The sequence below is a fragment of the Bos taurus genome, chromosome 29 (assembly GCF_002263795.3).
Source record: "Bos taurus isolate L1 Dominette 01449 registration number 42190680 breed Hereford chromosome 29, ARS-UCD2.0, whole genome shotgun sequence".
In the NCBI taxonomy this organism is placed as follows: domain Eukaryota; kingdom Metazoa; phylum Chordata; class Mammalia; order Artiodactyla; family Bovidae; genus Bos; species Bos taurus.
This window is the reverse complement of record NC_037356.1, coordinates 40618592-40645269: the sequence shown is the minus strand read 5'-3', so window position 1 is coordinate 40645269 and position 26678 is coordinate 40618592. Positions and strand designations below refer to the sequence as shown.

At 48.7% G+C, this 26678-nt stretch overlaps 2 protein-coding genes across 2 annotated transcripts in view; both read right to left on the bottom strand.

Moving 5' to 3' along the window:
- Positions 1-26678, bottom strand: part of CSKMT (citrate synthase lysine methyltransferase) — a 427761-nt gene that overhangs the window by 352544 nt on the left and 48539 nt on the right. The window lies entirely within an intron of this gene.
- Positions 13950-26678, bottom strand: part of INCENP (inner centromere protein) — a 34968-nt gene continuing 22239 nt past the window's right edge. The window contains 9 exon segments of the mRNA XM_024987401.2: positions 13950-14158; positions 14160-14326; positions 15742-15892; positions 18387-18494; positions 18680-18758; positions 20492-20670; positions 21711-21833; positions 22148-22268; positions 22339-22448. Of these exon segments, the coding sequence (XP_024843169.1) occupies positions 14111-14158; positions 14160-14326; positions 15742-15892; positions 18387-18494; positions 18680-18758; positions 20492-20670; positions 21711-21833; positions 22148-22268; positions 22339-22448 (1086 nt within the window). The 3' untranslated portion in view covers positions 13950-14110.

Genomic DNA, 26678 nt, shown 5'->3' with positions numbered 1-26678 from the left:
AGGAGCCCAGATTGCTGTGGCAGGTGGGCTCAGATGCTGGGACATAAGCAGTAGACACCAGAGACTCTCTGCTCTGGCCTTTAAACACCGGCCGCTGACAGTCTGGGCACGCAGGTGATCTCGGCCTTCCTGATTCTCTGTCTCACCCTCCAGGTCAGACGTCTCCTGCCAGCAGAACATGGGTGACCTTGACCTTCTCAGCTCCATTTGATCTCTGGAACAATTTCCAGGGGCATCACCCCCAGGAAATCCCTTATTGGATATAGAAGATGTGCTGTGCTTAGTTGCTCAGTCGTGTCCGACTCTTTGTGACCCCATGGACTACTGTTCCTCTGTTCATGGGGATTCTTCAGGCAAGAATACTGAAGAGGGTTGCCATGCCTCCTCGAGGGGATCTTCTCAACCCAGGGATCAAACCCAGGTCTCCGGAATTGAGGGTGGATTCTTTACTGTCTGAGTCACCAGGGAAGCCAGGAGACCAAATATTAACCATGTGCCTGGGCTTTAGGGACAGAGACCTGAACTGGAATGTGACTACATCATCTACTTGCTGTGCGATTTTTAACCCTAAGCCTGTTTACTACTCTGTAAAATGGGCATATTTAACCTATATGCAGAAAGGTTGCTGAAAGATTATTGCTGAGCCATGAAAGACACGGGGATTCTTGGCTTCTGGAGGAGAGGAATTCAATCCGGGGTCAGTGACGAGGCTTGATCACTCAGAGCTTTTGTGTAATAGTTTTATTAAACTATAAGAGACATAGAGAAAGCTTCTGACATAGACATCAGAAGGAAGGCAGAAAGAATGCCCCCCTGCTAATCTTTAGCTGGATGTTATATAGCTACTAGCCGTCTGCTAATTAGAGAAAGGAAATATCTCAAAACTCAGAGACTGGCACCAGGCCCCTCACCCCCAACATGCATTTTGAGATAACATTGACACAAGGTCAGGATGCCAGGCTTCAACAGTACGTTAATTGTGAACTTCCAGATGTTCAAGCTGGATTTAGAAAAGGCAGAGGAACCAGAGATCAAATTGCCACCATCTGCTGGATCATTGGAAAAGCAAGAGAGTTCCAGAAAAACATCTACTTTTCCTTTATTGACTACGCCAAAACCTTTGACTGTGTGGATCACAACAAACTGTGGAAAATTCTTAGAGATGGGAATACCAAACCACCTGACCTGACTCTTGAGAAATCTGTATGCAGGTTAAGAAGCAACAATTAGAACTGGACATGGCACAACAGACTGGTTCCAAATTGGGAAAGGAGTACATCAAGGCTGCATATTGTCACTCTGCTTATTTAACTTATATGCAGAGTACATCATGCAAAATGCCAGGCTGGATGAAGCACAAGCTGGAATTAAGATTGCTGGGAGAAATATCAATAACCTCAGATATGCAGATAACACCACCTTTATGGCAGAAAGTGAAGAAGAACTAAAAGCCTCTTCATGAAAGTGAAAGAGGAGAATGAAAAAGTTGACTTAAAACTCAACATCAAGAAAACTAAGATCATGTCATCCGATCCCATCACTTCATGGCAAATAGATGGGGAAACAATGGAAACAGTGAGAGAGACTTTATTCTGGGGGGGCTCCAAAGTCACTGCAGATAGTGACCGCAGCCGTGAAATTGAAAGATATTTGCTTCTTGGAAGAAAAGCTATGCCCAACCTAGACCGCATATTAAAAAGCAGAGATATTACTTTGCCAACAAAGGTCCATCTAGTCAAAGCTGTGGTCTTTCCAGTAGTCATGTATGGATGTGAAAGTTGGACTATAAAGAAAGCTGAGCACTGAAGAATTGATGTTTTTGAACTATGGTGTTGGAGAAGACTCTTGAGAGTCCCTTGAACTGCAAGGAGGTCCAACCAGTCAATCCTAAAGGAAATCAGTCCTAAATATTCATTGGAAGGACTGATGCTGAAGCTGAAACTCCAATACTTTGGCCACCTGATGTGAAGAACTGACTCATTGGAAAAGACCCTGATGCTGGGAAAGATTGAAGGCAGGAGAAGGGGATGACAGAGGATGAGATGGTTGGGTGGCATTACCACCTCGATGGACGTGAGTTTGAGCAAGTTCCAGGAGTTGGTGATAGACAGGGAGGCCTGGCATGTTGCAGTCCATGGGGTTGCAAAGAGTTGGACACGACTAAGCAACTGGACTGAACTGAAAATGGACATGACTGTCCTGCAGGGCTCTGAGAGGGTGAATGTGGATAATGCAGGTAAAGGACTCATCATAATTCCAGACATACACTAAGTTTTTATTAAACGGAGCTGCTGGTGACATCATTCTTGATGACTTTTGTCATGCTTTATAACGTTTGCATTATAGTTATATGCATATGTTAGCATTATAATGCTTTTATAATGTTAAATGTTTGCCTCTACAGACATCCGTGGTTCCCTAACTAGAATCCCCTTGGGAACTTTTAGAGCTCCTGTGCTCCAGCTGTGCTTCCCTTGTGACTCAGCGGCAAAGAAAAGTGAAAGAAAGTGTTAGATGTTCAGTTGTGTCTGACTCTTTGCAACCCCATGGACTATAGACTGCCAGGCTTCTTTGTCCATGGAATTCTCTACGCAAGAATATTGGAGTGGGTTGCCATTTCCTTCTCCAGAGTATCTTCCTGACCCAGGTCTCCTGCATTGCAGGCAGTGGCAAAGAATCCACTTGCAAATGTGGGAGACACGGGTTTGATCCCTGGGTCGGGATCAAACAGAGAAGAAAACGGCAACCCACTCCAGTTGTCTTGCCTGGGAAATCTGGGAAGCCCAGGCAAAGATATACTTGCCAGTTTACTCAGCACAACCCCTCCCAGTCAGAGAATGCCATATGAGACAAATTTGAAATGCACTCTGTATTTGAATGAGTCCTAAAACACTTTTCTTTGCATGGATAGAATCTTTTAGACTAACGTGTACAGTGCATGCTAACTAATTTCTCTTTTTTTGAAAGCCCTCCTGTATTTAGCCTTAATTTTGTTCTAAAGGTAGACAGCCATAGATATGAAGATACAGATGTAGATATAGATATGGATATAAAGATATATATATATTAACATACACAACTTTATATATAGTAAGGGCACTATACTTTTAAGTCTCATTTGGGTGTAAGGTGATCAAGAGCTCCCAAAAGCCTGAGAAACTGATAATGAAAATTATTTGGAGATGATGATGAAAAAAAAAATACACACACACATACCATTATTGCGACATGTTTATGCACAGAAACTGCATTTTGACTTTCAAGGTGTCATGTATTATTGACATAAACTTTTCCTTGTTCCACTGATGTATTTTTCTATCTGTGAAAATAATTTGGGATATTTTTTCTGTCTGTGAAAATAATTTGGGAACGTTGGTTTGTAACGAAACACATCATCGTTTTTCCCATTAAAAATAACAGGAATGTTTTTCATTCAGTGAGCAGGGTTTTTAGGAATAAATGAAAGTTGTTATGCAAGGCACTGTGTAATGGACAGAGCACTCCTTAGAAATTTTGAAAAAAATGAAGAAAGTGCATGGAAGATGATGGAGGTCACTCAGATACAGCCAGTGTTAACCCGAGTCTTTTCCCCATCCATCCAGACATAGATGTCCATAGGCTGGTACCTTGCTTCACAGGTGGGGCCATGCTCCACGCACAGTACTCCCCTGACCACACACAGCGCTGGCTTGCTGTCATGGTGAACCGGCCTAAGCCTTTTCCTCCAGCATCTGTGGGCAGAGCTGAATGTGTTTGTCAAACTTGCTTTGAAAGCTCATTTGCTGAGTTCTTGGCCGAGGAGAAAGCAGTGATAGCAGACACGGAGGTGAGCCCAGCTCCCCCAGCTCCTCTGCTCTCCTCTCACCCATCGTGAGTCAGGGCTCAGTCCTGGGCAGGACAAACCCAGAGGGACCTGGTCCAGAACCCAGACATGGAGGTCTGCTTCACCGTATTTCATCAATGTGCAGCCAGTGCTCCAGTGTGACAATCTGACTTTTAGATCCTCCCTCTGACCAACGGAGATCCCAACACCCAAAGTTACAAGGGTCCTTCGTGGGGCCACTGTGTGTCTGCGTGCATGCTCAAGGCACGTCTGACTCTTTGCCACCCCGTGGACTGTAACCTGCCAGGCTCCTCTGTCCCTAGCAAGAACACTGGAGCGGGTTGCCATTTCCTACTCCTGGAGATCTTCCTGACCCAGGGATCGAACCCACATCTCTTGCATCTCCTGCACTGGCAGGCAGATTCCTTACCATGTCACTTAGAAAATAATAAAAATAAGGAAACTGTGTTTGGCCCTGATCCACTCTATTGCTCCCTTACTTCCCCAAGTCAGGGGATATCTATGCTGTGTATACCCGCTGTGCCCCTACCTCACCACGAGATGTCCCAAGGCCTCCCGGGAACCTGGCAAAAGGGACATGAGCCAGGACAGGTGTCAGGCAAATGGGCCTGATTGCATCAACCACCCCTCCATGCCCACCCAGTGTGGAGACACGGCAGTTGGCTGGGCAGTGGGACTTCTCCAGATGGGCTGTGTGGAGAAACGATGCCTCAGAAACCCCTGTGGGAGACAGGAAGGTGGCAGCTCCCTCCTACCTCCAGTTCCCCATTAGTCAAAATCCACCCCAGGAAGACTTCATTTCCTGGCACTTCTGTGTATGTCATCTGCCAGCCTCCTGGGTGATACATGATACCATGCCTGGCCACTAGGGGGCGTCAGGAAGTCTGGGTAAGTTACAGTAGCCTTGGATGAGGACACTGCTGCTGCTGCTGCTAAGTCGCTTCAGTCATGTCCGACTCTGTACGACCCCATAGACGGCAGCCCACCAGACTCCCCCGTCCCTGGGATTCTCCAGGCAATAACACTGGAGTGGGTTGCCATTTCCTTCTCCAATGCATGAAAGTGAAAAGTGAAAGGGAAGTCGCTCAGTCGTGTCCAACTCTTTGCGACCCCATGGACTGCAGCCTACCAGGCTCCTCCGTCCATGGGATTCTCCAGGCAAGAGTACTGGAGTGGGGTGCCATCGCCTTCTCCGGGATGAGGACACATCGCAGGCCAAAGACTAGTAGTTGCCAGCGGCATCAGAAAAGTCTGGGTGCAAGTGAGAGACAATGGAGGGCCTCCTCTTACCTCCCTCATGTCTGGACAGCAGTACAGCAGAGCTGTACCTTCAGAGCAACACCTCCAGAGTCAAGAGATTCCAACCTGACCACATGCCCTGCATGAGCTTGGCACTGACATTGAGTCTCACTTTGCATAAACTTAAAATGAAGACGAAAATGATACCATTACCACCCCTCCCCTGGCTTGGAGTGAAGATGTGATTGATGGCACAGACCCTCAGACCTTGCAGACTTGTACACGGTGGTGGTGGTTTAGTCGCTATGTTGTGTCTGACTTTTTGCGACCCTATGGACACAAAGGCTCCTCTGTCCATGGGATTCTCTAGGTAAGAATACTGGAGTGGGTTGCCATTTCCTTCTCCAGGGGGTCTTCCCAACCTAGGGATCGAACCTGTGTCTCCTGCATTGCAGATGGATTCTTTGCCAACTGAGCCACCAGGGAAGCCAACAGTCAGTGCTTTGTAATTGACAGTTATCATCCTTACTCCCAGATAGTTCCTGGGGGAAGCAGTTAACTCAGGTTGGATGACAAACCCCATGCCCTTGACCCTCACACAGTAAGTTTACTGCTGGGTTATGTTCTCTGCCTGAGCCACTCTTCTTGATCTGTTTCATCAAAACATGAGACACAACAGCGGAAGGGCCAGTGGGACCCGGTCCTGAGGCTGCAGCCCAGGAGACCATGCTCTTCCGAGCAGCGTCCCCCAGGCTGGACCAGAGTGGGGACACGTTCCAGCTCCTTTTTGAGTGTCACCATCTTTGTCTGGACCCCCCGTTGCTCCCACAATGCCACCTTCTTCTTGGCTTCACTCAATAAAAACACTGTGACTGCCTTGTGGTGAGGGTACAGGAAGTGATCCTGTACTTGTTTTGTTACAGAATCCCAGGGGCCCTTACCTCTTTGTTATTCTCAAATCACAATCCAAGGACACAAATAGACCCCTCAAGTTCTCCTGCTCTGAGGGATGGATCCTCACCCGCACCGAGCCCTTCAGGCCAGAGGCAGAGCTGGGTAGGGACAACACAGAGGCCCAAAGAAATCTCACAGCTCTCATGGGTTGTTACCCCCTCTCCCTTGACATATAACCCTAGAATGGTTACCCTGAAATTAATCTGATATGACCTGCCTTCCTGTATCTTAACAGCAGAGGATGGGGAATGTTTGAAGAGGTAAATAATGTTGGCAGGTGTGTGTGTACACACGTGTGTGTATCTGTGGGCAAGTACGATTAAAGGCAACTAAATCCTAATGAAAGTGTCCACCTTTATGTCCACTTTTTCAGGCTTAATAAATTGCGATCAAGACAAGTCCAAATGAAGATGTGACTATTTTAGGGACTTTTCTGGTGGTCCTGTGGTTAAGACTATGTGCTCCCAATGCAGGGGGCCTGGGTTCAACCCCTGATCAGGGAACTAGATTCTGCGTGCTGCAACTAAGACCCGGTGAAGCCAAAGAAAAAGATATGACTATTTTAAAAGTCCCCCGCCTTCTCATTATAAGAAAATAAGTTCACTTCCTCCTTCCAGCATGCATGACAGATTGCATTGAGTGGAGCTTTGGTTGGGATGGGCCATGGAATTTATTCTCTGTTTTGCTGGTTGGGGACAACTAAGCTTGTTCTCCTCAGTCAGGAAGGATACAAAGCTGGTGCCTTGGAGCTCAAGTGACTCAGCTTCTCTAGCACTAGGTGCTGCTGATTGCTCTCTAGATGTCCAAGGGAACTTCAGAACTGAGCTCCTAGTGGCTCAGACAGGACCATAACCTTAGGTTTGGTCAAGTTTGGAAGCCTTTGGAATACAGGCGATGGTCAGTTTCCCTTCTCATGCCTGCACTTCGTTCTTTCCTAAAGCTTCTGGAGGAGTGTTTGCATCAGGGAAATCCAGAGGAGCAGAGGCTGCTATAGCTCTTGCCCAAGCAGAGACTACCCAGGATTCACTGGTGCTCAGCTGACTTCAGAGCTGTGGGTACCCAGAGCATCACCACCCCAGAGGAAGCCAGAAAGCAGTCAGCCTTAGTCCACCTGAGAGAGACAAGGAAAGCTTCACAGAGCAGGTAGCCAGCTGGGGCCTGACCAGGGGAAGTGTCAGGTAGGTAAAAGAAGGTTACGATGAGGGGTGGGATGGGCACACATGAATAGGTCCTACCAAAGCAAGAGAGAGCCTAGTTGAACACATTCCCAGCTTTATCCCTGGAAATACGGTGTGCTCAATTGCTCAGTCATGTGTCCCACTCTTTTTGGCCTCACGGACTGTAGCACGGCAGGCTCCTCTGTCCCTAGGACTTTCCAGGCAAGAATTCCGGAGCAGGTTGCCATTTCCTATTCCAGGGGGATCTTCCCAACCCAGGGATCAAACCTGAGTCTCCTGTGGTACTGCATTGGCAGGTGGATTCTTTACCACTAGCACCACCAGGGAACCCCCAGGAATATGGTTACAGGTTATTTGCATCACCCCAGTCATACGGGTGGGGGAATGGTTAGCAACAGTGACTTTTCAAGACTTTATTTGGCTGTGCTGGGTCCTTCATTGCTCCATGTGGGCTTTCTCTAGTTGTGGCAAGCGGGGACTACTCGCTGCTGCAGTGCACCGGGCGTCTCACTGCGGTGGCTTCTCTTGTTGCAGAGCACCAGCTCTAGAACATGGGCTCAGTAGTTGCGGTGTTCAGGCTTAGCTGCCCCTCGGCATGTGGGATCCTCTTGGACCAGGGATCGAACCTGTGTTCTCTGCATTGGTAGCCAGATTTTAAACCACTGGACCACCAGGGAAGTCCCAGCAGTGACTTTTAAAGGGGAAGAGTTTTAAATGTTTCCTTTATCAAACTGTTAGTCACTCAGTCGTGTCTGACCCTTTGCAGCCCCATGGATGGTAGCTCCTCTGTCCATGGAATTCTCCAGCCAAGAACACTGGAGAGGGTTGCCATTCCCTTCTCCAGGGGATCTTCCCAACCCATGGCTAGAACCTGGGTCTGCTGCATTTCAGGCAGATTCTTTACTGTCTGAGTCACCAGAGAATACTTTCGTTGTCATGTATAAGAGAAATCTGTGCTGAACACAGATGCTAAGATTTTGTCCCATTTTTTCCCCTAGTTTCTTAGTTTTTACATTTAGCACTACAATCCATCATGAATTAATCTGGTAGATGGTATCAGTAGGATTGGAGATTTTTAAATATATCCAACGGTTAAAAAAAAAAAAAATTATTCTCCTCACACTAAATTGCTTTTCCACCTTTGTCCAAAACCATGTGACCATACATATGTATTTTAAACAACAAATTTCTCTCATAGATAGGGCTACTTAGGTTTTACATTTCTTTTTGCGGGACTGAGATAATTTGTATCTTCCAAGAAATCTGTGTTCATCTAGATTGTCTAACATCATAAACTGTCCATAATATTCTTTTAGTATCTGTAGGATCTGTAGTGTTTCCTCTCGTTCCTGACATTGGTCATTTGTTTATTCTTTTTCTCTTTATCAGTTTTGAAAGAGGTTTACATTTTTTTTTTTTTTTTTGAGCTTCTTAAAGAATCAGCTTTTGGTTTAATTAAACTTTTCTCTACTATTTTTTCTTTCCAATGTCAATGACTTCCACTCTACCTTTGTTATTTCCCTTCTGCCTGTATTTTGGGTTGCTCTTCTTTTTCTAGTTTCTTAAAGTGGAAGCTAGGGTCGTAGATTTGAGACTTCTTCTAATATAAGCATTTAGTGCTATAAATTTCCCTCTAAGTACTGCTTAACTTGCATTATAAGATACAAGGTCAACACACAAAAGTCAACTGGATTTCTATATACCAGCAATGAACACGTAGAAACCGAAATCAGAAAGACAATACCATTTATAAAGGCTCCAAGAAAATACTTAGCTAGAAATCTAACCATACTTAACAGAATCTGCATGCTGAAACTACAAGATGCCGATAAAAGAAACTAAAGATGCGAATAAATGGAGAGCTATGTCATGTGACTCACCATCACTAACATGTCAACTCTCCCCAAGTTTATCTACAGGCTTAATATAATTTCAATCAATATCCCAGCAGCACTTTTATATAGATAAGTTGATTCTAAATTTTATACAGAAAGGCAACACTGATAGAAAAGCCAAGATAATTTTGAAAGGGAAGAATAAAAATGGAGAAATCACACTATCAGATTCTTAGTACTTTAAGCTACAGTAATCTCGACCATGCAGCGTGGTCAAGACTACTGTAAAAGGAGAGACCCATAGACCAGTGAAGGAGAATATGAAGTCCAGAAACCGATACAGTCAAATACGGCTGACTGACTCTTGATAAAGACACAAAAGAAATTTAGTGAAAAAGAACAGTCATTTAAACAAATGGTCCTAAAACAACTGGGAGCATAAGATATGCTCCCAAAACAAAAACATAAACTTCACATTAAAAAAAATTAACACAAACTAGATCATAAACCTAAATGTAATACGTAAAACTATAAAATATTTAGGAGAAAACATAAGAGAAAGTCTTACAACTGGAGCTGGACAAAGATTTCTTAGACATGAAGCCAAAAAGGCATAATGCATAAAAGGAAAATGTTAATAAATTGAAATTTATCAAAAGTAAAATTTGTGCTTTATGAAAAATACTGGTAAGTGAATGAAAAGACAAGTTGCAGACTAGGACAAAATAGTGCAAAGCACGTATCTGACAACAGATTTATGTCTAGAATATACAGATTCTTTCACTGGTCATAACAAACACCCTCTTCCAACAACACAAGAGAAGACTCTATACATGGACATCACCAGATGGTCAACACCGAAATCAGATTGATTATATTCTTTGCAGCCAAAGATGGAGAAGCTCTATACAGTCAGCAAAAACAAGACCAGGAGCTGACTGTGGCTCAGACCATGAACTCCTTATTGCCAAATTCAGACTTAAATTGAAGAAAGTAGGGAAAACCACTAGACCATTCAGGTATGACCTAAATCAAATCCCTTATGATTATACAGTGGAAGTCAGAAATAGATTTAAGGGCCTAGATCTGATAGATAGAGTGCCTGATGAACTATGGAATGAGGTTTGTGACATTGTACAGGAGACAGGGATCAAGACCATCCCCATGGAAAAGAAATGCAAAAAAGCAAAATGGCTGTCTGGGGAGGCCTTACAAATAGCTGTGAAAAGAAGAGAAGCAAAAAGCAAAGGAGAAAAGGAAAGATATAAACATCTGAATGCAGAGTTCCAAAGAATAGCAAGAAGAGATAAGAAAGCCTTCTTCAGCAATCAATGCAAAGAAATAGAGGAAAACAACAGAATGGGAAAGACTAGGGATCTCTTCAAGAAAATCAGAGATACCAAAGGAACATTTCATGCAAAGATGAGCTCGATAAAGGACAGAAATGGGATGGACCTAACAGAAGCAGAAGATATTAAGAAGAGATGGCAAGAATACACAGAACTGTACAAAAAAGATCTTCATGACCCAGATAATCACGATGGTGTGATCACTGACCTAGAGCCAGACATCCTGGAATGTGAAGTCAGATGGGCCTTAGAAAGCATCACTACGAACAAAGCTAGTGGAGGTGATGGAATTCCAGTTGAACTATTCCAAATCCTGAAAGATGATGCTGTGAAAGTGTTGCACTCAATATGCCAGCAAATTTGGAAAACTCAGCAGTGGCCACAGGACTGGAAAAGGTCAGTTTTCATTCCAATCCCAAAGAAAGGCAATGCCAAAGAATGCTCAAACTACCGCACAATTGCACTCATCTCACACGCTAGTAAAGTAATGCTCAAAATTCTCCAAGCCAGGCTTCAGCAATATGTGAACCGTGAACTTCCTGATGTTCAAGCTGGTTTTAGAAAAGGCAGAGGAACCAGAGATCAAATTGCCAACATCTGCTGGATCATGGAAAAAGCAAGAGAGTTCCAGAGAAACATCTATTTCTGCTTTATTGACTATGCCAAAGCCTTTGACTGTGTGGATCACAATAAACTGTGGAAAATTCTGAAAGAGATGGGAATACCAGACCACCTGATTTGCCTCTTGAGAAATCTGTATGCAGGTCAGGAAGCAACAGTTAGAACTGGACATGGAACAACAGACTGGTTCCAAATAGGAAAAGGAGTTCGTCAAGGCTGTATATTGTCACCCTGCTTATTTAACTTATATGCAGAGTACATCATGAGAAACACTGGACTGGAAGAAACACAAGCTGGAATCAAGATTGCCGGGAGAAATATCAATCACCTCAGATATGCAGATGACACCACCCTTATGGCAGAAAGTGGAAGAGGAACTCAAAAGCCTCTTGATGAAAGTGAAAGTGGAGAGTGAAAAAGTTGGCTTAAAGCTCAACATTCAGAAAACGAAGATCATGGTATCCGGTCCCACCACTTCATGGGAAATAGATGGGGAAACAGTGGAAACAGTGTCAGACTTTTTTTTGGGGCTCCAAAATCACTACAGATGGTGACTGCAGCCATGAAATTAAAAGATGCTTACTCCTTGGAAGGAAAGTTATGACCAACCTAGATAGCATATTGTAAAGCAGAGACATTACTTTGCCAACAAAGGTCCGTCTAGTCAAGGCTATGGTTTTTCCTGTGGTCATGTATGGATGTGAGAGTTGGACTGTGAAGAAGGCTGAGCGCCAAAGAATTGATGCTTTTGAACTGTGGTGTTGGAGAAGACTCTTGAGAGTCCCTTGGACTGCAAGGAGATCCAACCAGTCCATTCTGAAGGAGATCAGCCCTGGGATTTCTTTGGAAGGAATGATGCTAAAGCTGAAACTCCAGTACTTTGGCCACCTCATGTGAAGAGTTGACTCATTGGAAAAGACTCTGATGCTGGGAGGGATTGAGGGCAGGAGGAAAAGGGGATGACAGAGGATGAGATGGCTGGATGGCATCGCTGACTCGATGGACCTGAGTCTCAGTGAACTCCCGAAGTTGGTGATGGACAGGGAGGCCTGCTGTGCTGCAATTCATAGGGTTGCAAAGAGTCGGACACGACTGAGCGACTGATCTGATCTGAAACAGCAAGAAAACTAACAACTCAATTTAAAAATGAACAAATGAGTTGAACAGACACTTTGCCAAAGATACGCAGATGGCAAGTAAGCACATGAGATGATGTTCAGCATGACCAGCTGTTAGGGAAATGCAAATTAAAACCATGAAGAGGGAATTCCCTGGTGATCCAGTGGTTAGGACTTAGACTCCAAGCTTCCAGTGCAGGGGGCACAGGTTTGATCCCTGATTGGGGAACCAAGATCCTGCAAGCCTCACAGTGCTGCCAAAGTAAAAAAAAAAAACACACAACAAACCACAACAAGAACTCACTCCACATCTATAAAAACAGCAAAAATAAGAAGCACTGAGAATATCAAGTGCTGGTGAAGACGCAGAGGAACTGTAACTACCCTTTTGCTGATTTAACCATTTCTTCTTAAACCCACCATACAAATAAGCTTACAAGAGGCTGTATTTTGACATTATGGCTTTGGGCAAACACACCCTCACCAGCAGACTCAACACAAGTTTTCTCATCCAAGAACGTGTGTGTGCACGCATGTACACTGCGTCAGTCCTTTCTGTGACCCCATGGACTGTAGCCCGCCGGGTTCCTCTGTCCATGGGATTCTCCAGGCAAGAATATTGGATCTTCCCGACCCAGGGATTGAACCCACGTCTCTTAGGTCGCCTGCACTGGCAGGTGGTTCTTTACCACTAGCACCACCTGGGAAGCCCAGAGAACATATGCAACAAACTTAAATTGTTTAAATGAATAGTAAAATGTTTTCCTTTTCATGGGTAGAGTCTTCTAGATCTCAGCCTGTTATGTGTATTTGCTCTTTGCTCATTTAAAAAAATCTCTTATATTCAGCCTTGATTTTGTCCTGAAGTAGGGTCAGCGAACATTTTCTGTAAAGGTATAGAATAAATACTCTCACCTCTGGGAGACATTAGGCCTCTGCTGTAACTCCTTAACTCTGCCCTCAGCAGGGCGGATGGGGACAGTAGTTAATTCACGTCTACAGAGCGGGTTCCAATAAAACTTGAGAAAAACGGACTGTGACTTGATTTGCCCATAGGCCCAAGTTCACCAACCCCTGTCCCAGGAGCTGGAGAAGGGGATGGAGCTACGGCAGGTTTAGTACACAGCTGGCAGCAGTGGGGCAGAGCCAGCTTCCATGGAGAAGCATTTAATGAGGCGGCTAATGAGCACTGAACCTGGCGGCTGCCTGGTTTTGCTGGAGAAACATCCCAGCTGCTTGCATGTACTGGTCCCACGGCAGTTTCAAGAGACATCCCCTTCCTCACCCAGATCTGCTTCAGTGGCCTGTCCGTGTTCTAAAGTCCTTTCAGCATCTGTGCGGCGAGGGTGGATGGAACCTGAGGCGTGGAGGGGCTGAGGGCCTGTGTTAAGTGGCAGAGCTGTGTCAAGAGCCCAACTCTGACCTCAACTCCAAGTCTGACCCACTGAACGAGCCCCTCTTTCCAGGCAGGGCAGTGCCCAGAAAAACAGGCTTTTAATGTCCCCTGCCTCAACACGAAAGTAACTGAAGTGTTTCTCAGGGTTGTTCAGGGCTGCCATCAGAATCACCTGCCCCATCGGCCTCTCTGGGGGTGGGATCCAGCTGACCTTGACACATACCTCCTCCTCCGGCCCCTCAGGTGGCCCAAGACAGAGCCAGGGTGCAGGGCTTTGTGCAGAGAAGCCCTGGTACCATGATACCCACAGCAGGCTTAAAGGAATAGACTTTATTAACCTAGCTTTCAAACACTAGAGGCTAAAATTCAGCTGAACTCTAACAATCTATTTACAGAGTGCTGTCCACAGACCAGGTGGGGTTGGGCCACTCTTCACCCATGACACAGAGGACGTTTATATACACCTGACCAAACCCTCAGTGACAGGATACCAGGCAGGAGGGCAGTAGGTCAACAGAGAGCTGGACAGACAGACACAGACAGAGGCCGAGATGGTCGAGCGGCCCGCGGGCTGGCTCAGCGCTTCTTCAGGCTGTAGGCCAGGCTGCCAGGGACCCTGGGGCCCTTGCAGGGGTGGCGAGTTCCACACGGCGGAGCTAGTGCGCTTATGGTAGCGGGGCTTGCTCTTCTGAAAGATTTCCTCCAAGTCCAGTTGGAGGAGGCTTCCGAAGAGGTCCAGAAGGTCTGGGGGCTGGTAATACTGGCGGATGACGGCCTGGCTGAGCTGGGTGCCTGCAGGGGCACATGAAGGGCTGGCTCACTGCCCTGGGTTCCCCCTGAGCCTCCTCCCGTCTCCCTGCCATCCCACAGAACCCCTGTCAACCTCTCCGCCTCATCACTCCCCCACCTCCTGCCACATCAACTCTCCTCAGAGTCTTCCTCCACAAAACAGCGATAACCCCTCACTACCCGCTCCTGCAGCCCTGCTCTGGCAGCTCACGTGAGCCAGGTACTCGGCCGAGGTCACTGCATGACCGCCTCATTGTGAGACCACCACGGCCACCTTGGTGAGACCTGCCCAAAGGCACACAGCTGGTGGCCGGCAGAGCTGGGGTCTGAAGACAAGTCCAGCTCGAGTAGCCATGCTCGACGGCCTTGATCGGCTACTCGTGACATCAACACTGCAGCCCCTATCATGTACAGTGCAGGCTGGGGCTGCTGGAGGCTCAGAGCCTAGAGTGAGGCTGAGGAGGAACCCAGGGGGTCAGGGTGGCAGAATGCGTGCCCAGCGCTTGCCTGGTACCAGGCCTTCCTGCACTAACGTGCTTCGTCATCAGTAGCCCTTCTCAGCTGGGTGCTGTCAGCACCCCCATTCCAGATGGGAAAACTGAGAGTTCAAGTGGGCTGGTCAAGGTCAACCACAATTAGCCTGCCATCCCAGCCACACTGACTCCTGCCAGCTGCCACCTCCAGAATGACTTACTATTAAGGAGATGGAGTCAGATTCCAGTTACTGTGGGGTTCAGATGAGGTGAGACTCACAGGGCCTGTGGTCTGTAGAGGGCTGAGCTTCCGGGGCTCTGGGCCCTTCCTCCGGGGAGTGAGGCCCACCCCGCCCCGAGCTCAGCCAGCTCTGTGAGATGGGCACCCACTGGCCTCGCTCATTCCCACAGGCTTTGGACCCAGGCCTAAGGCACCTTCAAACTCACCCACACTCCCATTTAGAGACGTGTAAACTTGGGGACCAATCCTGCTCAAGGGCCCCCATCTCTACCCCCAACTCCTGCCACCAGCTGGCCAGAACCCCTGCTCCAGCTCTTCATGCACGGCCAAAGCCCTGCTACCTCTGAGCTCTATTCCCATCCCAGGCAACATATTTGGGTCTATCTGGCCTGCTGGGTGGGGCTCCCAGGGGGAGGCCAGTCTGAGACGGAATACCCAGCACCACACCTGCCAGCAGTCAGCCAGGATCTAACACATCTGCTGAGAACGGAGGCACCCACCACCGTAGATCTGGTCTACAGGTGAGCCCACTGGTCACAGGGCACCCACCCTTCCCAGGAGCGTCCAGAGGTCCGATGCAGAGTTGGCTCAAGACTCAAGCTGCCAGCCCATGAGCACAATGGGCTCCTGACACCCACAGCTGCTGAGCCCTCGGAGTCACAAGTGGGTACCTGCCCTCCTGGGGGGCTCCAGGCCCTGCTCACCTCGGGCCCAGCTGGGGATGGGCTTCCGGGGATGGGCCTCATCATCGGTGGAGTCATCACTGTTTAGATCCATCCCGTAGTCATCCGCATTGATCTTGGGGGGGGCCCTGTGCCCCTGAGGGGTCATCTGATACGAGGTACAAGCTGGAGACTGGAAAAGATGAACATGGCTACTGGCTGCCCGCCCTGCATGCTGGCCTCTCCTGAAGCTGAGAAGCACCAGGCTCTGGCCACCTCCCCTCATTTCACAGGGAAAAGAAAGAAAAAGGTTCAGGGGTCGCTTTTTGATTGGGGGAAAAAAAAAAACCATGCCACATACATGACTCTTGTGTCTTCCTTTTTCATGTAAAAGTGTGTTACAAACGTTCTTCCGGGTCAGTGTGTGTGTGTGTGTATGTGTCCTTTGAATGGCTGCAGGGCGCTGCACTGGGAGCGCCATGGTTTGTAATTTAACCACCCGGTTCAGCGACCGTCCAAGTTTTCAGCATCCTAAACTATATTGCAACGAAAACCTTTCCTCACACTATATCCGTCTGTAACAGCATTAACAGCCTAAATGCTTGTCGGGAAGGGCTGATTAAAGAAACTCTGGTACCAACTAAGTGGAACACAGCCAGCAAAGGAAATTAATAAATGGTGAAACAGGCGTGTACAATACATTAAACACGCAAAAAAAGGAGGGGAAACAGGCGTGTACAATACATTAAACACGCAAAAAAAGGAGGGGAAACAGGCGTGTACAACACATTAAACACGCAAAAAAAGGAGGGGAAACAGGCGTGTACAATACATTAAACACGCAAAAAAAGGAGGGGAAACAGGCGTGTACAATACATTAAACACCAAAAAAAGGAGGGGAAACAGGCGTGTACAACACATTAAACACGCAAAAAAAGGAGGGGAAACAGGCGTGTACAACACATTAAACAAGCAAAAAAAGGAGGGGAAACAGGCGTGTACAACACATTAAACATGCAAAAAAAGGAGGGGAAACAGGCGTGTACAACACATTAAACACGCAAAAAAAGGAGGGGAAACAGGCGTGTACAACACATTAAACACGAAAAAAAAGGAGGGGAAACAGGCGTGTACAACACATTAAACACGAAAAAAAAGGAGGGGAAACAGGCGTGTACAACACATTAAACAAGCAAAAAAAGGAGGGGAAACAGGCGTGTACAACACATTAAACACGCAAAAAAAGGAGGGGAAACAGGCGTGTACAACACATTAAACAAGCAAAAAAAGGAGGGGAAACAGGCGTGTACAATATATTAAACAAGCAAAAAAAAAGCAGGGAAACAGGCGTGTACAACACATTAAACACGCAAAAAAAGGAGGGAAACAGGCGTGTACAATATATTAAACAAGCAAAAAAAGGAGGTGAAACAGGCGTGTACAACACATTAAACATGCAAAAAAAAAAAGCAGGGAAACAGGTTGTGTACAATACATTAAACAAGCAAAAAAAAAAGGAGGGGAAACAGGTGTGTACAACACATTAAACCAAAGGGGAAGGCAACAAAAAAAAGGAGGGGAAACAGGCGTGTACAACACATTAAACACGCAAAAAAAAAAGCAGGGAAACAGGCGTGTACGATACATTAAACAAGCAAAAAAAAAGGAGGTGAAACAGGTGTGTACAATACATTAAATAAGCAAAAAAAAGGAGGTGAAACAGGCGTGTACAACACATTAAACACGCAAAAAAAAAGGAGGAAAAGAAACAAATCAAGCTGCCAAAGGGTATGTGTTCTGGACTGAATGTTTGTATTCTTCTCCCACATTCCTATGATAAATCCTAATCCCCAGTGTGATGGTATCTGGAGGTAGGACCTTTGGGAGGCACAGCCCTCCTCAGTGGGTTCAGTTCCCTTAGAAAAGACCCCAGAGAGCGCCCTCTCCCCTCCAGCCATGTGAGGACACAGCAAGAAGACGGCCATCTGTGAACCAGAGGAGGCCCTCACCTGCCAGCGCCTTGACCCTGGACTTCCCAGTGCGTCTGCTGTTTAAGCCGCCCAGTCTAGGGTCATTTGTTGTAGCAGCATGAACAGACTGAGACGGTATGTACAGTCTGGGCCCATTTAAAAAACTATACATATGTGTGCATGAGAAAAAGTGTGTACAAAATATTTGTGAATATTTAAATATAGAAAGAAATACACCAGACTTAGACTTTTCCTTTGAGGGCACCTTTCTTTTGCTTTGTATTCTTTTATAAAGTTCAATTTCTTTTTTTTTTTGAACTACTTTCTACTTTCAGAATAAAGAACAATACATATATCAAAAATAGTGGGGGGAGAAAAAAACACTTGGGCCAATTGTATCCTTCCTGTTTCTCATGAAGGAAAGTGAAGGTCGCTCAGTCGTGTTCAACTTTTTGCGACCCCATGGACTGTACAGTCCATGGAATTCTCCAGGCCAGAATACTGGAGTGGGTAGCCTTTCCCTTCTCCAGGGGATTTTCCCAACCCAGGGATCGAACCCAGGTCTCCCTCATTACAGGTGGATTCTTTACCAGTTGAGCCACAAGGGAAGCCCCCCTCTTTCTCATGGTCCTAATATACTCAGCCTGTGCCTCCAGCTCCTGGGAAGAGAATCATCAGAGACAGAGGGCCCTCTCCACCCTGATGCCCAGGGCTCACCTGCACGTCCACGGTCACATTCAGGCTATTGCTGGCAGCCGCGGCCTCCTTGGCCTTCTTCTCCTGTTCCTCCTGTAGCCGCTGCTCAGCCAGGCGCTGCTGCTCTTCCTGGGGCCCGGAGACAGCAGGAGGCAGGATGTCACAGACCAGGGGAGTGCACTCCCCTCCTCTGCGCCAACCCCAGCACAGCCAGGCGGGCACAGCAGCTCCTGCCCGAACCACTGGAGCCAGGCGGCCCCAGCCCAGAGCTCAGTGCAGAGCCCATGGGAGCCACACACCTAGCCCCCCGTTACCTTTCTCTTCTTCTCCTCCAGCTCCCGCTGCAGCCGCTCCTTCTGTAACCGCAAGGCCTTCTCTCTCTCCTGCAGCTCCCTGAGGACCAAGACAGAGCAGGTCAGGGCGGGAAGCCGAGCCCCTGTTCCGTCCCTGCCAGGGAAGCCAGGCCCCCTGGCCCACTGGAGGGGCGGGCACGCCAGCTGAGGGCCAGCAGCTACACTGGGGGCTGGCGTGCACACCCGACAGGGTGAGGGTGCTGGGCTTCGAGGCCACCAAGCTGGGCCCCCCTCCTCCACAGCCCTGCACCTCGCTCTTATCTGCCATATGATGGGAACTTAGCCCCTTTCCTCCAGAGTTGACGGGAGAGTGAAATGAGGTCTTCCGAGTCACTGCCACTCATCCTGACCGCAGGCCCACACCCGGGCCTGACGTGAAGCCGGGTGGGGCTGCTCAAGGGCCACCTCCGCGTACTTGATTGGATGACCCTGAACAAGTCACGGAACCTCTCTGAACGCCCCTCTGGAGGTGGAGCTGCTGGTGTGCCGGCCACAGGTTTAAACAAGGAAATGGGTGGAAGGCGTGTAGCTGCCAACCATTACGACCACCAAACCATCGTCCGTCCCCTAGAAGCCCCTGGCGCTGCCCAGCACACATCCAATTCTAAAACCACACCAGCTACCACCCTCTGCTCCCTTCCCAGGCTTCTGTCTCTGCCCACAGGTCAAAGGACACCTTTGTGCCAATCATCAAGCACGGGAGACAGCCCTGATGCAGTAAGCCCCCTGGCAGTGGACCCCCCACGCACGTGGACCCCCGACCAGGGGTACCCCACGTGGACACCTGATGTTTCCTAGGAAGTGGAGGCAGGGCCTGGGCTGAGGTCTGCCCGTGTGTTTACACAAGCACAGGCAGAGTTCTCTATGTCTACACACAGGCATAGGGCCCCATACAGCTCTGGGCCAACGGTGACTGGTTTATCCTCCCTGGCACCCCCAGGACCCAGCACAACCAGGCACAGGGATTGGCCTTGGATAAACAGCGGTGGAACTAAGTGTGGAAATCTTGCCTATCGCAGAGACCCCGTCTCTGAAAGGGCTCATCCACCATGGTCCCCAATGGGGGTGGGGGGCAGCCAGGAAATGCTGATGGGGGGCAACCCAAGTCATCATCAGAACAGAGGAGCAGAGTGGTGGGCAAGAGCCAAGGACGCCAGAGGGCATCCTTCTTGGTGGGACGCTCCCACCCAAAGACCCTCAGCGACTGCTGAGAAATACTGGCTCGTCCTGCAACCTCCCTGCCTCATGTCAGCTGAGAAAAAAACACACCAAAGGGCTCAGCTTATCCAGCTTGAGGCAGAATGAAGACAAAGTCCTGAGTGACTCTGCCCCGTACCCCTTGAATCTCCAGCAGCCAACACACCATGTTTGGGTGGTCTGCCTGGTTTGGAGCCAAGAGAAAAAAAGCCTCCCTGTTTTGCAAAGCATCAGTTTCTCAGTCATGTCTGACTCTCTGTGACCCCCATGGACTGCAGCCCACTAGGCTCCTCTGTCCACAGGGATTCTCCAGGCCAGAATACTGGAGTGGGTAGCCATTCCCTTTTCCAGGGGATCCTCCTGACCCAGGGATTGAACCCGGGTCTCCTGCACTGCAGGAAGATTCTTTCCCATCTGAGCCACCAGGGAAGGCTATAGGAAGAAGGGAAACCTTCTTTTCCAGACCCCCGAGTGAAGGTGGGAGCTGCCCCTGGGTCATGGCTACACCTGTGTCAACCACACGCACAGGAGGACAGTGTGGCCCCCGGGGGGCGGGCGGCCCACGCGGCCGCTCACCTCTCGGCCTGCAGCCGCTCCTGCTCCCTCTTCCGCTCCTGCTCGCGCTGCTCTGCCAGCTGCCGCTCCTGCTCTCGCTGCTCCGCCAGCCTCCTGGCCTCGGCTGCCTTCCGCAGCCGCTCCTGCTCCTCCTCCCTCCTCTTCTGCAGCAGCTCCTGGTGCCGCCGCTCCTCTTCCTCCTGTCAACAGGGAGCGTGGTCAGGGCCCGCAGGCCAGCCTGGGCCGCAGGGGCCACAGCGCGTCCGGGGAGGAAGAGGGGCGTGAGCCCAGGACACCCCACCAAAGCCCCGTCCACAAGGAGCACCTGACCGGCCTGAGAGGCACCCCGCAACAACTTTTCCTGCTGCAGCATGTTTACAGACTGGAGCCAGACCCTGGACCTGGGGGACACCGGGCGGGTCACACGAACCCTCTGGCCTGGTTTGTCCTCGTTGATAAAACATGGACAACAGTTATGCCCCGCCTCATGAGACTGCTGGGCTTATATACACGTCGCACTTAGAACAGTGGCTGGCGCTATGTAAACGCTTCGTGCGTTTCAGCCACTAGTCTTGCAACCCCCTAATGCCAGATTTGCATCCCCTAGAGTCACGAGCGACTGAACTGACTGACTGACTGACTGAGTCATAAGACTGAGGTCTCAGCAACAGGCAGGCCTGTAACTTATGTGCCGTGCTTAGTTGCTCAGCCGTGTCCGACTCTTTGTGTCCCCACGGACTGTAGTTCGCCAGGCTCCTCTGTCCTTGGGGATTCTCCAGGCACGAATACTGGAGTGGGTTGCTCCTGACCCAGGGATCAAACCCAGGTCTCCCACACTGCAGGTGGATTCTTTACCATCTGAGCCACCAGGAAGCCCTGTAATCTTAATCCTAATCCTCACAATAACCCTATCAAGTAGATACCACTGTTACCTGAAGGAAATGAAGCACAGAGAGGTCAAGGAACCCACCCAAGGTCACACAGCTAACAGGGCAGAAATGAAATTGGAAGTTTGGCTCCCGAGGCCATGGACTTAGCCCTCAAACTGCTGCCTCTGCAGAAAACACAAGGCAGGTCGCCGTCACCATCCCCATCTCCACAGCCTCTGCTGTAGCGCCTTCCGAGCTCGAGGCGACAAGATCCACCAGGATCAACCTGGTGCAGCGGCGCATGCCCAGCGGTCCTCGGGGTCCTGCGGACTCCCCCACCTCTTCCCTGCGGCCGCGCCCGGCGTTCGCACCTGCTGTAGCCACTTGAGCCTCCGCGCCTCCTCCTCCTGCTTCCTGCGCGCCTCCACCTCCTCCATCTTCTTAGCTGCTGCCTTCTTTCTGGCCTTCTCCTCTGCCAGCCGCTCCTCCTTGGCCTGCGGAGCCCATGCCCAGATGCCCATCGGAACAGCCCCCTCACTCAACCCTTTAGAGGGGGGCTCAGTACTCTGCGTGACGGATACTCCAAGTCCCCATGTATCTGGCTTGCTCTCACAGCCCCGGAGAGGGGGCAGCCAGGAGGCAGTCCTGCCAGGAGCGCAGGGCTGTGCTCGCTCCAGAGCAGACCTTCCACCCTCCAAGTGGAACAGAATGCAGGGCCCATGACGGACAGGAAGATATGGGGCAGGAGACCAGTAAGGTCCCCATGGGTCCAGTCCACTGAGCTGCCGCCCACAGCCCAGGCCCGCACCTTCTCTGTCTTCTCGTCGATCTGAGCAAACTTCTGCTCGATCTGCTTCTTCTTCTCCTCCTTCATCTGCTCCACCCGCTCCCGGGCCTGTAGCACCTTGCGGAGGCGCTCCTCGCGCTTCCTGTGGGCACACAGGCTGGTCACGGGGGCCCAGCGAGGCTGGGTGGGCTGCAGGGCATGGGGGCACTTACAGCTTCACCTCCTCCAGCCGCCGGCGCTTGTCCTCCTCCACCTTCTGCCTGCGGAGCTGCTCGGCCTCCTCCTTCCGCCGCAGGTTCTCCAGGCGCTGCCGCTCCTTCTCCTGGGGTGGGGGGTAGGGAGTGAGCGAGCACAGCCTGGTGCTGGGCCAGGATGACCCCCAGACGTTGCCCTGGGACCCCCACAGCAACCCCCCTCCCAACCCTGCCAGACAGGCAGCAGCACCAGACTGCTTCTGAGAGTCAAAGTCACCCCAAACGGGCCTCCATTCCCACCCAGATGGAGGCCTGGGGCTTCGGTCTCTCTCCTGGGGGAATCCAAAGGCCTCCCAGGGGCCTGAGACATGCGTGCCCTCACCTGGGCCTGGTCAAGTCCTGGGCAACACAAAAGTCAGGCTCAACATTGGATGTATGTTCTGAGTCTAGATACGCAAAAAGTATATTTGAAAATAGAATGAAGAACGGGATTGGGAAGGGACAGAAAGGCAGTTTTTAAAGTTCCTGTTAATGTTCTATTTAAGGGGGTGGGTGGGTGAAACTCAAAGTCGTTCAGTCCTGTCCGACTCTTGGCGACCCCATGGACTATACAGTCCATGGAATTCTCCAAGCCAGAATACTAGAGTGGGTAGCCGTTCTCTTCTCTAGAGGATCTTCCCAACCCAGGGATTGAACCCAGGTCTCCCGCATTGCAAGTGGATTCTTTACCAGCTGAGCCACAAGGGAAGCCCCTGGGTGGGTACGTGTATTAATTTTTTATTATATGTGTAATAACTTTATGACCGTACACACATAGTTTTGTGTGTATTAACTATTTCCTAACAGTTGAAAAAAAAAAGAAAAGATAATACTGCCATATGCTAACAGAGGTTTACTACAGGCTGCAGAGGTAGATGAGAGATGCCATGTTTTCTCTGTACTTTTCACACTTCTTATGATATGGCTACATAATAATTTCAAAAACAACTTTTTAAAAGTATTAGTTGTTTCAGGGCTTCCCTGGCGGTTCAGTGATGAAGAATCTGCCTGTCAGTGCAGGGGACACGGGTTCAATCCCTGCACTATCACACCTGAAACTCTGAGAACTAAAGCCACAGGCCCCCTGCCAGATCCCAGCCTGACCGCTGACTGGTGCACCTGGACAGGTCCAAACAGCACTGTGAAGGCTTGGAAATCTGAACTGACGCTGGAACCACAGGCCACAGAAAGCAGGCTGGAACCACAGCCAGGACCAGCGGATTGCCACTAAAGTAAACAATAACATTCTCCATAAGATTTAAACAAGACCCAGTCTTCTAACATAGGGCTTCCCTGGTGGCTCAGACAGTAAAGAATCTGCCTGCAATGTGGGAGACCCAGGTTTGATCCCTGGGTCAGGAAGATCCCCTGGAGAAGGGAATGGCAGCCCACTCCAGTATTCTTGCCTGGAGAATTCCATGGACAGAGAAGCCTGGCAGGCTACAGCCCATGGGGTTGGAAAGAGTTGGATATGACTGAGCAACTTTAACTCACTCCTAACATCATATTCAAAATGTCCAGGATGCAATCCCAAATTACTCAGCATAAAAGAACCAGGGAAATCTTAACTCCCATGGGAAAAGACAATCAACAGACACCAATGCCAAGATGACATGTTGGAATTACCTGACAAAGACTTTAACGCAGCTATGACAAAAATGCTTTAATAAGTCATCAGAGGATTCTTAAGAAACTGGAAAAATAGAAACTCTCAGCAAGTAAAAGATCTAAAGAAGAATCAAATGGAAATTTTGGAACTAAAAATACAGTAACTGAAAAAAAAATTCAGTGGATGGACCCAACAGCAGAATGGAGAAAACCTGAAGATAAATCAATAAAATGGATCCAGTCTAAGCACAGAAAGAAAAGATATTGAAGAAAACTTAACAGAGCCTGAAGGAACTGTGGGATGACAACAAAAGGTTTATGAAATGCTGGGGAGAAAAAAAAAAAAAAAGCGAACCTTGAAGAAATAATGGCTGAAAATGCCCAGAGCTGCTGAAAGATATACATCTACAGATTAAAGTGAAGTGAAGTCGCTCAGTTGTGTCCGACTCTTTTCGACCCCATGGACTGTAGCCCACCAGGCTCCTCAGTCCATGAAATTTTCCAGGCAAGAGTACTGGAGTAGGTTCTCATTTCCTTCTCCAGGGGATCTTCCCAACCCAGGGATCAAACCTGGGTCTCCTGCACTGCAGGCAGATGCTTTACCGTCTGAACCACCAGGGAAGCTGAGGTCATCAAAACTTAAACAGGATAAACCCAAGGAAACACATACCCAGCCAGAAAAGAATCAAACTGCTAATAACTTAATAATACAGGGCTTCCCTGATGACTGAGTGGTAAAGAATCCACCTGCCAATATAGGAGACATGGGTTTGATCCCTGGGCTGGGAGGATCCCGAGTGCTGTGGATCAGATAAGCCCACACGCCACAACTACTGAGCCTGTGCTCCAGAGCCCGGAACCCCGTAACTACTGAGCCCACGTGCCACAACTGCTGAGGCCCACGCGCCTAGAGCCCATGCTCCACAATAAGAGAAGCCATGGCAATGAGAAGCCCACGCGCCACAACTAGAGAGGAGCCCCCACCTGCCACAGGAGAAAAGCCTGCATGCCGCAACGAAGATCCAGCATAGCTTGAAAAAACAAAACAAACAAACAAAAAACCCACTTAATACAAAGGGAAAAAATCTGAAAAGCAAGCACCGGAAAAAAAGACACATTATCTAACAGGGAGCAATCATTTGACTGACATCAGAAAGTGTGGAGGCCAGACAGAAATGGCACATTTTAAGATTGCTAAAAGGAAAGAACTGTTACTTGAGAATTCCACTTATTCAGTGACAATATCCTTCATAAATGAACTTTCTCAAAGGAAAACTAGAGAATTTGCTGCCAGCAGACTTGTTCTCAAAAAATTGCTAAAGTGTGTTTTCCAGATGGAAGAGAAATGATAGCAGAAGAAAACATCAAAAATGCAGAACAGAAATGATTAACATCTGGGTAAATATCAACAGACTTCCTTTCCTCTCGAGTTTCTTTAAAATGTTTGACAGTTGAAAGCAAAAATTATTCTGCCAGGGCTGTCGATGTATGGAGATGAAACACGTAAGACAAGGTTCACACACAGCGGGGAGTCAAGGCGCCTACAGGTAACTGATAAGATACAGATGCTAAAGCGATTGTGAAAGTTAAGTATGTAATGGCTCAGAACAAACACCAAAAAACACTCAAAATGATACAGTCCAAATCGTGGAAGACAAATTAAAATGGAATACTAAAAAATGTTCAAGGGACCCCCAAAAGAAGGCAAGAAAGGGAAACAGAAGGAAAAAAATAACGTAACAGCCGACAATAATAAAACAGTAGACTTAAATCCTTAAATCCAAACATACAACAAAATAAATCAAAGACACTGTTAGATTTTAAAAAGAAAAGACAAAACAAAACCACCATGACTCAACTATATGCTGTCTACCAGAAACTGACTTCAAATGTAATGGCTGAGATGCCAATCTCAAGAGGTATCGCCTGTCATGATTCCCCTCGTGACTCTCAAAAAGCCAGAACTATAGTGATGGAGAACATGGGTTGTGGGTGGGGGAGAGAGTTTTGGGGGGTGGAATGGAACTGCTCTGCACCCCAATTGTGGCAGGTGGTTACATAACCTATACTTTCACAAAGTATAGATTTTACCGTATGATCATTTTTAACATAAATTTTACTGTAAAGTTTTTTTTAGAAGATGGAAAGAGAAATGGAAACAGAGATGACCCTGAGCCTAGGAGCCAGGCTGGAGGAGGACGCTGGCCTTCAGGAGGCCCCCCAGGGAAGGAGCGGGTGGCCTTTTGCTCTCCAACCACCCAGACCCAGAGGAACTCAGCGAGAGGCCGCCCGCCTGCTGGCCTGTGAGGAAGCAGCGGGGAAACAAAGGCCACGCGGCACCCAGAGCGCCCACCCTCGCTTCCTGCCCCACCCTCCCCATGCGCCAGACTCCCGCTCCCAGCAGGGCTCAGAAAAACAGGCTCTTGTCCTGAAGTTCAGGTGTTAGGGTTTCCAGTCCAGGTCACAGAATTTATCCTGTTGCACTGTGAATCTCACAGAAGGAAAACAAGAGTTACTTATGCCATAGAACCCGTGCTTCCTCTCTGCCCCAACCCTGAGAGGTGGGCTGCTCCCCAGCGGCCCCCGTCAAGGCCAGGGCAGAGAGCAGGAAGAATCCAAAAGCTTGCACAACCCCTTCCACCTCCAGGGGCCTCAACTGAGCAGCGTCTCTGCCGTTCATCAGACTACCACTCCGTGCCGAGCCCTGTGCT